We start from the raw sequence: 11,657 nt of genomic DNA on the forward strand, positions 1-11,657 counted from the left end.
ATCAAGACGAAACACCCGGAGAAAAGTGAGTCCCATCAAGGAGAAACACCCGGAGAAAAGTGAGTCCCAAAATCAAGGCGAAACACCTGGAAAAAGGTGAGCCCCCATCAAGACGAAACACCCGGAGAAAAGTGAGTCCCATCAAGGCAAAACACCCGGAGAAAAGTGAGTCCCAAAATCAAGGCGAAACACCTGGAAAAAGGTGAGCCCCCATCAAGACGAAACACCCGGAGAAAAGTGAGTCCCATCAAGGCGAAACACCCGGAGAAAAGTGAGTCCCAAAATCAAGGCGAAACACCTGGAAAAAGGTGAGCCCCCATCAAGGCGAAACACCCGGAGAAAAGTGAGTCCCAAAATCAAGGCGAAACACCTGGAAAAAAGGTGAGCCCCATCAAGACGAAACACCCGGAGAAAAGTGAGTCCCATAACCCAGAGAAAAGTGAGTCCCATCAAGACGAAACACCCGGAGAAAAGTGAGTCCCATCAAGGCGAAACAAGCAGAGAAAAGTGAGTCCCAAAATCAAGGCGAAACACCTGGAAAAAGGTGAGCCCCCATCAAGACGAAACACCCGGAGAAAAGTGAGTCCCATCAAGGCGAAACACCCAGAGAAAAGTGAGTCCCAAAATCCCAAAAATCGCCAAAAAAGTGAGTCCCAAAATCAAGGCGAAACACCTGAAAAAAGTTAGTCCCATCAAGATGAAACACCCGGAGAAAAGTGAGTCACAAAATCCCCCAAAAAGTGAGTCCCAAAATCAAGGCGAAACACCTGAAAAAAGTGAGTCCCATCAAGGCGAAACACCCAGAGGAAAAAAAACTCATGCAAATGAGGTCCAAGTCAGACCTGTCTGTAATCGAGAGATTCTAGGCTAACTTGGACACCTGGAAAAAGGTGAGCCCCCATCAAGGCGAAACACCCGGAGAAAAGTGAGTCCCAAAATCAAGGCGAAACACCTGGAAAAAGGTGAGCCCCATCAAGACGAAACACCCGGAGAAAAGTGAGTCCCATAACCCAGAGAAAAGTGAGTCCCATCAAGACGAAACACCCGGAGAAAAGTGAGTCCCATCAAGGAGAAACACCCGGAGAAAAGTGAGTCCCAAAATCAAGGCGAAACACCTGGAAAAAGGTGAGCCCCCATCAAGACGAAACACCCGGAGAAAAGTGAGTCCCATCAAGGCAAAACACCCGGAGAAAAGTGAGTCCCAAAATCAAGGCGAAACACCTGGAAAAAGGTGAGCCCCCATCAAGACGAAACACCCGGAGAAAAGTGAGTCCCATCAAGGCGAAACACCCGGAGAAAAGTGAGTCCCAAAATCAAGGCGAAACACCTGGAAAAAGGTGAGCCCCCATCAAGGCGAAACACCCGGAGAAAAGTGAGTCCCAAAATCAAGGCGAAACACCTGGAAAAAAGGTGAGCCCCATCAAGACGAAACACCCGGAGAAAAGTGAGTCCCATAACCCAGAGAAAAGTGAGTCCCATCAAGACGAAACACCCGGAGAAAAGTGAGTCCCATCAAGGCGAAACAAGCAGAGAAAAGTGAGTCCCAAAATCAAGGCGAAACACCTGGAAAAAGGTGAGCCCCCATCAAGACGAAACACCCGGAGAAAAGTGAGTCCCATCAAGGCGAAACACCCAGAGAAAAGTGAGTCCCAAAATCCCAAAAATCGCCAAAAAAGTGAGTCCCAAAATCAAGGCGAAACACCTGAAAAAAGTTAGTCCCATCAAGATGAAACACCCGGAGAAAAGTGAGTCACAAAATCCCCCAAAAAGTGAGTCCCAAAATCAAGGCGAAACACCTGAAAAAAGTGAGTCCCATCAAGGCGAAACACCCAGAGGAAAAAAAACTCATGCAAATGAGGTCCAAGTCAGACCTGTCTGTAATCGAGAGATTCTAGGCTAACTTGGACCTCATTTGCATGAGTTTTTTTCCTCCGGGTGTTTCGCCTTGATGGGACTCACTTGTTTCAGGTGTTTCGCCTTGATTTTAGAGAGAGAGCTAGATCTCACACCTTTCAACAAAAAGAACAATCAAATACGCCCCCCCCCCCCAAAATCAAATAGCCAAGGAACTACAGTATCAATCAATCAATCTTTATTAGCGGACTCAGGTCCATAAAACAGGGTACAAAATATAAAACAGTGTACAAGACATAAAAGAAACACAACAGGCAATAAAAATCTATAAGAAAATGTAAAATAAATAGTACATATCTTAGCCCACAGGAAAAACACAGGCATTTTAGCCAGTGTACCCTTAGTCTGGATGTATAGCGTGAACTGCTCATAAGGGGGCTTGAAAGCGCCACAATGATGCCGTTCGTAGATACATCCAAACGTTTCATGAATTTGAGTACTTTAAAAGTCCTCACTCCAGCAGTGACAAACATCTCACTAGCACTGCCCCCTCTGGGTTTTTAAGGAGTATTCTCATAGCATCATTATGCAACTTGCAGCCTATGCATACTAGATTTCGAGCAATAGTGTTTGCTTGAGCATACAACTTTCTAATCTACACTGTCTGAAGATATCATCAGTCATTTGATCAGTAATAAAGTGACCAAGGTACTTGATTCTATCCAGACTTCCAGATTATTGTCTGATAATTTAAATACAACATACAGTATAATGGCCGTGGCTGCATATCAGTCATAACATCAAGAAAGAGAGAGAGAGAGAGAGAGAGAGAGAGAGAGAGAGAGAGACTGTAGCAGTATAAAGATCAGAGTCTCAGTTCAGAGGATCCATGTTCTAATCCCAGTTTTACTAAAAAGGAAGTAAAGCTTCCAGTGAGAAATGGTCCAGTGGTCTAAAGAGAAGTCTCTCAATGCTGACCTGACATCCCAAGTTCAAATCTCAGTCCTCCTACAAACACTACACCACCTCTCATTGCACATGTTCTGCAATGTGTTTTAAGTACTTCTTTTGTATTTTAACCTTGAAAATGTCAAAGTGCTACAACAACATGGGAGGACTGAGATTTGAAAATGCAAGATCTGCACTGAGTCTGAGCTCCATCTCTCAGTGCACATATATTCTTGTGATTTTGAGTACTTGTTTTGTATTTTTTTAACCTTGAAATTGTCAAAGCACTAAAGCAGTGGTTCTCAACCTTTTTATACCAAGTACCACCTCAGAAAATATGTGTCTCTCTCTCCAAGTACCACCATAATAACTGATGTTAAAATACCTGCCAACCCTCCTGTTTTTGGAAGAAGTCTCCTGTTATTTGACCATGTCTCTTGTTCCAGAATATCCCCCAAAACAGGAGATTTTCACCCTTTTTCATATTTGGAAGTAGCCTTAGTATTTTTATTTTATTTTATTATTATTATTATTTTTTTTACATTTCTCATTTCACACTTTTTGTGTGATAAGTAGGCTAACCCATGTGTCAAAGACCCACTGGCACTGATATGCAGCCATTATAGTTCCTTGGCTATTTGATTTGGGGGGGCCGTATTTGTTTCAAATGTTTTTTATTCGAGCAAATTACATTAAGTCAGAGATAAATGCAACAATGCATGCTCTTTTTTTTCAATTTTTTTCCACACAAAATCAAAAGTTATACATTAACAAAAACACACAATGAAACAGTTAACATAAATAAATAATACATACATACAAACAATAGCAAACATACAAGTCATGATCATAAGTAGTATCTCTGGGGGGGCCGTATTTGATTGTTCTTTTTGTTGAAAGGTGTGAGATCTAGCTCTCTCTCTAAAATCAAGGCGAAACACCTGAAAAAAGTGAGAAACACCCAGAGGAAAAAAAGCTCATGCAAATGAGGTCCAAGTCAGCCTAGAATCTCTCGATTACAGACAGATTGGCCTTCTAGAGGTCTGACTTGGACCTCATTTGCATGTTTGGTTTCGCCTTGATGGGACTCACTTTTTTTCAGGTGTTTCGCCTTGATTTTGGGACTCACTTTTTGGGGGATTTTGGGACTCACTTTTTTCGTCTTGATGGGACTCACCTTTTTCCAGGTGTTTCGCCTTGATTTTGGGACTCACTTTTTGGGGGATTTTTGGGAATTTTGGGACTCCCTTTTCTCTGGGTGTTTCGCCTTGATGGGACTCACTTTTCTCCGGGTGTTTCGTCTTGATGGGGCTCACCTTTTTCCAGGTGTTTCGCCTTGATTTTGGGACTCACTTTTTTGGGGATTTTGGGACTCACATTTCTGCGGGTGTTTCGCCTTGATGGGACTCACTTTTTTCAGGTGTTTCGCCTTGATTTTAGGACTCACTTTTTGGGGGATTTTGGGACTCACATTTCTCCGGGTGTTTCGCCTTGATGGGACTCACTTTTTTCCAGGTTTTTCGCCTTGATTTTGGGACTCACTTTTTGGGGGATTTTGGGACTCACATATCTGCGGGTGTTTCGCCTTGATGGGACTCACGTTTTTCCAGGTTTTTCGCCTTGATTTTGGGACTCACTTGTTTGGGTCGTGGGGGTGCACGGAACTCCACAACAGGGGTTCCCCCAAAAACTTCTTAACAGAAATATAATATTTCCCTGTGTTCTGTTAAATATTTTTGTTTGATACATGTTTCATTCTTTCATCAGGCTTGCTTTACAAGCGTGGGTACAATTTCAGCCTTAAAATTCCAAATGGTGTACAGATTTGATGACTGAAGCAAAGTAAGACATCTTTATAAATGACTTCTCATCTTTAAGTCATTACTTAAGTGAATGTCTGTATGATCTTGCATGCATTGCTCACATGCCCCAAGCAGACCCCGCCTCGACCACGACCAGATTTGAACGAACCTATTAAAGGTATTCTGCTTCACAGACCTCATTACTAGTCCGCTGCACCAGCACAGCGAGGTCATCTCACGATGCTTTCTGAACTGGTTTTGAGGTTATTCTGCTGGAAATCAGTCTTTAAAGTAAGATTAGTGGGACTTGAACCCACAGCCTCTGTATCATTAGCTCAGTATCCTAACTCATTAAGCTACTTGCTGCTTGAAACCAAATGGTATTTCTTTCATATTAGACAAACAACAAACAACGTTACAAAAGAAAATAGAAAAGAAGAACTTTAATAGCATATTTGCTCTTGTTTGTTGTTGCTTGTCTAGATGTTTGAATGTTTTTGAACCGCAATAGAAACAGGACTCTACCTTTTGTCTTATTATCCAGTTAAAATATTGAAAACCTCAGTGACTGACTGGTCTAAAAATCTTCCTGAAGGACAGAATGTTATAAGTTCAATTCCTGCCTTACTTTTTGACAGGAAAGCAATTTTTGATGCTGTTTTAAATAACAATCTGTATAAATCTACATCTCTTCCCATAGGGGTCTGTGGCCAAATACAATACAAATTGTTGGCCCTTGAAATGAAAGCGTTTCAGAAAAATCCTGTCTTTTAGTTCTCAACTTGTCACCATGTCTTGACAAAATTTAACACTTTCTTTTTTCTTTTAAATTCAAATCGTTCTAATTGGTATCAATTAACGGGTCTTTGTCATGAACATGTGTGAGAATCACTGTGTTATGCAGAGGGACAGTCATAGCTCAGTGTCTAGAGTGAAAGCCTACTGAACAAAAGGTTTCAGGTTCAAGTCTCAGTTAGGGACATACCACAGATCACAAAATACTGACATAAAAATACGCTGTAAGCGTTCACATGAAGGCAGACATTTCTTCTCCAATTTCACTATATATCTTTTATAAATTAATGTCCTACTTTATCATACAACAGTCACACAAAAGCATCGAAAGTAGCAGATACAGAAGATTGAAACGTGGTGCGAAGCAACACATTTTGAGCTTGTAGATCTGCTGCATTTGCCATTTATTAATGTATTTGTATTATTTGAATGCTTTTAAGGCTCGCTGCCTGTCTCAATGCACTCTGTCGAGATGCCAACTTGCGCTTTTAATACTTAAATTGCTAGTAAAGCGGGCCTGATAAAGGTATCAAAAAATCCAGGGGGAGGGGACCCCCAGACCACCTGCTTGGTGTTGTGGTCACTAAGACCCCCCCTCCCCCCGGAAGAAAATCTCCAGTTTTCTGACGATCTGAGGTTGGCAGGCATGTAAGACAGACCTACCCCATCCTATTCAGCTATGCAGAGTTAACACAGGAGGCCAATTTATTACTTCAATTCATAGAGATTTTTTAGTTTGTGTTGCATTTCTAAGCCAATAATTTGATGACCGGGTCATTGGACAGATTTAGCTACTACATTTGTGAATTTGCACATATATTCTTGTGCTTTGAGTACTTCTTTTGTATTTTAACCTTGAAAATATCAAAGTACTTCAGCAAAGGCCTGGGCCACAGAGTAGTGGTCCAGGCGGGTACCTAGGCTGGCAATCCAGCCCTTGCAGTGTTGCAGATTCGAGTTCCAATCCTGACGACCTTTGCTATATGACATTGACATCCCCCCATCTCTCTCCCTGTCTCCTGTCAGCCTACTGTACACCTGGCAGAAAAGCCCCCCCCCCCCCCAAATAAAAAAGAAATCTTAAGTACTACAGCAATGTAAAAGGATTAGGACTTGAATATGGGACCTCTGCACTGAAATCTCTGGTACCTTTGAGTATTTTTTAACCTTGAAAATGTCTAAGTACAATGGCAACGATCTGTAGGAGGCCTGGGATTAGAACATGTGATCTCTGCTTTGAGAGCCTGAACTTCATACCACTTCACCATCTATCACTGAAAGTATTGTCAAGTGGTTGAGTACTTCTTTTGTATTTGAGGCTTGACATTTTCAAAATATTTCGACAATGACACCACTACACCATCTCCCACAGCAGGTGTTTAATAGTTATTTTCAGTTGTTTGTATTTTAGAGACTTATGTCAAAAAAGGATCCCTGGCAAATATGCCATAATACACCATAATTATAGTCTAGATTGTTTATCTAGAATTCTAAAAGAATAAAGCTACACTAGAACTATAATGTGTTGCCCTCTAGGCAACCACACCAATAAAACTTGTATAATCAGAATATATATATATATTTTTTTAAGCTTGACACCATACACAGAGGAAAGCTCATGAATATTCTGTGGGTATGGTGTTCCTGAGAAGATGCTGCAGATGATAATGAGCAACAGTTTCTGACCAACCATTATAATAACACTAATGAAAGCATAAAACACGTTACGTCTAAATCAGGATGAGTCTTCAAATAAATCATGAGACAGTACTGATACATATCACTAAAACTTTTATTAATGTTTCGAAAAGTACTGTATGAATAAAAGCAGAGGTATTGTCCACTACCGTCCATCCTTTCATGATAGAGATCCCGAACAGTTCAAAACAAAGTTTAAGATGACAGCAGCATTAACAAGTCCTAAAAACATATATACAGATGAAGTGCTGCGTGTTAACATGACAGCCTAAAAGACAATACCGGCAGCAGTAAAGTGACTGTTAAGTAAAGAGGGTCTATATTTCGGCTGTATTCAAACTGACAGGGGAAAACATGGCATCAAGGTGATCATGGAAGTCTATCAAAGGACACGATATTTGGGCAGGATTTTATTTTTAGTCAACAAGAGTGCTCTAAAGACTGAAACCCTTGTAATTTTGATTACGCTTGCACAACATCTCTTGGTCATCAACACTTCTCAAGGTCACTAAAAACTAAGCTTTAGACCACCCAAAACAAACTCATACGGCCAATACTCTGCCTAAAGCCCATGATCGACCTAATTCCAACACACTTTGATAGTTTGGGATGGAAGACCAGAGGGAGTTTAGATATGTTGTGGGGGTACTTTGTTTTATCCTTTTGTCAATGTGTTTTACTGTACCGCAGTGCTGTTTACATTTTTTACTAATAAAGTAATCAATTAAAATTTTTAAATAAAGTTTCTTGCACAAAAATATGCAACTGAAAGGGCAAGGATGAAAAATGAATCATATTTCTTCAAGGAACATTCGAGTTATGCGTTTGAGGATTAAGAAAAACAAATCTTTAAAGTGTCATCTATCTCCAGGCTATCACAATAATAATAATTAAAAAAAGTTGCTTCATGTTATTCAACTGGAGTGTGACACCGTTTCCCTTTGACCATGACGGAGACCGCCTCAGAGCTACTGTAAATACAAATGGTTAAAAACAAAGCCAATAATGTAAAATAAGCTTTATTTGTTTACAGGTCACGAGGAACGGAAAAAATGGATTAAAGTAATAAACTGTGAATTTAAAAACATGGAAGTCCCATCTAAAAAATAATCTTAATTAGGCCATGGTCTCTGGTCTGTCCCAAGAACTGAGTAACTTGGCCATCGTTCTGGCCCTTCAACATAACATACAAACCATGTTGCCAGTTCACTGCCGCCAATAGACCATACACACGTGGCCATTTTGCTCTTATTTTCATACTCAGGGCTGGAAGATATCACACTGTGGCGGTGCAAGATGACTGCCGTATAAACATGTCCAATTGTGTTATGACCAAAATCCCATCGCCAAGTCTCTGAACTCTCTCAACATTGACGGACGGCCACAAATAGATCCAGTCTGTATTGTTTGTTATGGGTCAGGACCAACGCACCATTCCAGGTTATTTGTTACAAGTCATTTGGCTGAACTGACGTTCCCATCAGGCGTCGCTGCATCTTTGGTGCAGGCGTGCCTGTTGCTCCCGCACCACCCTCAGCTGCAGGTGAAGCAGTTGATCCTGCAAGTGAAGCAGCTGCTCATCTGAACAGTGGCCAAGTTCCTGTGGAATCACTTTAGAGACCAGGGCCCCCAAATCCTGATCCTGATTCAACTGGTTGTCTGTGGGCCCCTCATCGGCTATCAGAGCCTTGGAGATGTCCTCAGCCGGCTTCAGGTCCTCTGACACAGGCTCTTCGATCAGCTCTGTGGCTGTTGACGAAGCAGGGAATCAAGGTTTAACTCAAGAATCAAATACAAAGCAGCATATTGAGACCCAGCACTCTCTGTATACACAGCACCTCTCTATTACTACGTAGTTTTGAAACGTACCCAAGGGCTCGCCTGGGGACTTGTCATCCTCTTCCTGGTTTTGTGGACTGTTGGTCTCGGGTTCAGAGGTCATTTTCTCCGTTTCGTCAAAGCTCTTCAACTCATCGCCGGCCTGCCCTTTGCGCTGCAGGAAAACAGTTCATACATCAAGTTGAAAATGAAGTCACTAGCTTTGAACCCTGTAACTTGAGCATGCTTTGAAATGCGCACACACCCAATGGCTATATCGTAGAAATGGAATCATGTATTGTAAAAGATTTAGATGGTCATGGGAAATGTTTGCCCCTTTTTATTTGATGTCAAAGCAGACACAGATGGCACCTTTCAAAACAAAGTTCCTAAGTGCTGCACAGCGCCAGGTTAAAAGCAACATGCAACAAAGACAAATAAAACTGTTTGATTCACAAATAGCATGATCATCCGCCCGGCCATGTGCTTTTTGTTTACGTCCTGGCCACATGGTGAAAATAAGGTAAACACACTGAAAAACCCCAGGAGAGGCAGATTAATTAATTCCTTAATACTGATTGTGTTAACACATCGACTGCCTGGTATTAAATAATTCATAATTAATTAACCATTGAGCCACGTCCACTCCATGTACGCGACTAACTTTCTTAGATTCATTAGCACACTACAAGGAATATTGCTCGGTATGAAGAATTTCATTGTACAACTCACCTGTTGTTCATGATAGGTTTTAAGTGCCTTCTTGACATTGGAAATCTTTGGGGATCGAATTGGTAGAGTCTTGATCTCACTGGGGGTAAGTGCGCTGAGGTCACCAACGGTTTTGATGTTCCTGGCTCGTACCAGCTGCCCAAAACCTCGAGGCCTGCACATTAACAGGAAGGATATGACCGTCAAAACAAAATTCGTGCCGATGCAATCATTCACCATTTTGTCATGACAAACTAAACAGCAGCTGTGTACACTTGGATCATCCCTTCTTGTGCTCACCACATGTTGGAGGTGATCTGAGGCAGCACAGCCTCCACGGGTGTAGAGCATGCAACCAAGGCAGGGTACACACAGTCCTTGGGGATTGGCCGTGGCTCTTGACTCATTTCTGATATCTGAAATCAATGTGTACAAAAGTCCATCAAGAGAAAAATATAGCTTTCGGAATGCGGAAATCATAACAAGAAAGGTTATGCGCAGCCGCAGAGATGCTGGGTGGCCTGTGTCCTGCGTCAGCGACGCACCCTATTGTGAATGGACGTATTGATGTCAGCGTCGCGCAGTCCCTGGGATGCACAAGAGATGTTGTTGCAAACAGAGTCCATGTTAAAAATAAACTGCGGTAAAAAGAAACATTTAAAAAGTCCACGGACACCACCGTTGTGGTGGCCGTATCCTACTTTACCTACATTATAAAAAATAAAATTTGCGTAGAAATAGTCTTAGTAACACAATAAAAACGATAATAAGGATCCACAGAGTAATCCACAGCCACATGTGCGCACGTGCGTATCAGTGTAACCGAATTCTTTAGGGGCACATTCTTTAGCGTAGCACCAGACCGTTCCTGGACCATTGAGGCACTGAGTGTCCGGTGCTACACCAAAATAGGTGCCACTAAAGAATGTGTAGTATGGGACCGTTCCATAGGACGGCGCTGAAACGTGACTCTTCTCTGTGCAGGGACATGCGCTGACCAGAGTGCTGAAACTTGTGCAGTCAACGAAAATAACTTACATTAAAAATAAACTGTGATTCATTGTTGTGGTTATTGTGCTGTAAAATGCCACCAAAGAAGACTTTGAACAAGCCTATTTTCAAAACCTAGTAAGTCAAAATGTATAATTGCTGCACTTTATTGACATTTGAGCTCACTGAATGCACCACAAAGTAATTAATGAAATTTACTTACTATGTCTTTATTTAAGTTTACTTTACATTTTGCATATACTTTGCACTGTTCTATGTCTGCATATTGCATATGTATATGTGCAAATATTAAAGTTGTCAGATTTGGAATTGTGGTTAATTTCTTTCAGACACATTTTCTACATGAACATAACTATATTATAATCATAACCATGAAATACGAGTTAAATGCTGCACTTTGTCAAAAAATAACATGACTCGTCGAATTTTTGTGTGACTTTTTGTGGGGATAAAATGTCCCTGTGACCTATCTGAAAGACCATCCTTGAGTCCCGGGACCCATTGCATAGAAAACCTAACAGCATCACAGTATGCGAAAGGACTTGAACATCAAATTGATAGATAATCAAGTTGGGGGCACATACCAAGCATTTCTTGGAGCTCTTGTACCCAGAACTATGGAGATTCCTTGGACTGAGAAGGAGCAGGCCCTTGGTTGGAGTAGTGACGTACTGCAATACAGAGAATAATCAAAATGTTAAGATTTGCAGGCCCTAAATGTAATCATCAGGCACCCAGTTTAACTTTTTTTTTATGTGAAGGGGAAAAAAAACAGATATGACTATATACCTTCTGGTGTGTGATGCTAGTAGTTTTAGATCTTTTTGGGGAACTGGTTCTGATGACTGGGCTGCGACGGTCAATGTCATCTGCCAGTTCCTGGTGTTGGATTGGGTTGGCAAAGGAAACTCTTCTTGACTGTAAGATAAAAATAGAGGGAAACGTTTTTTTTTCCAGAATATTTACCCAATTTCCAGGCCTATAAACAATCATTCATCGCAATAATGATAATAATAATAA

General features: G+C 41.3%; 1 protein-coding gene across 3 annotated transcripts in view; it reads right to left on the bottom strand.

Annotated features, from left to right (window-relative positions):
- Nucleotides 1-7,177: 7,177 nt before the first annotated feature.
- Nucleotides 7,178-11,657, bottom strand: part of rif1 (replication timing regulatory factor 1) — a 28,596-nt gene continuing 24,116 nt past the window's right edge. For all 3 annotated transcript variants that reach the window (XM_080753172.1, XM_080753173.1, XM_080753171.1), the window contains 6 exons: nucleotides 11,427-11,555; nucleotides 11,222-11,308; nucleotides 9,927-10,042; nucleotides 9,648-9,801; nucleotides 8,967-9,090; nucleotides 7,178-8,846 (listed from right to left, as the gene is read on the bottom strand). In XM_080753172.1, coding sequence (XP_080609298.1) covers nucleotides 8,578-8,846; nucleotides 8,967-9,090; nucleotides 9,648-9,801; nucleotides 9,927-10,042; nucleotides 11,222-11,308; nucleotides 11,427-11,555 — 879 coding nt within the window. In that variant the 3' untranslated portion in view covers nucleotides 7,178-8,577. The remainder of the gene's footprint in view (nucleotides 8,847-8,966; nucleotides 9,091-9,647; nucleotides 9,802-9,926; nucleotides 10,043-11,221; nucleotides 11,309-11,426; nucleotides 11,556-11,657) is intronic.

The sequence above is a fragment of the Nannobrachium achirus genome (genome assembly GCF_963921795.1).
Source record: "Nannobrachium achirus genome assembly, chromosome: 22".
Classification (NCBI taxonomy): domain Eukaryota; kingdom Metazoa; phylum Chordata; class Actinopteri; order Myctophiformes; family Myctophidae; genus Nannobrachium; species Nannobrachium achirus.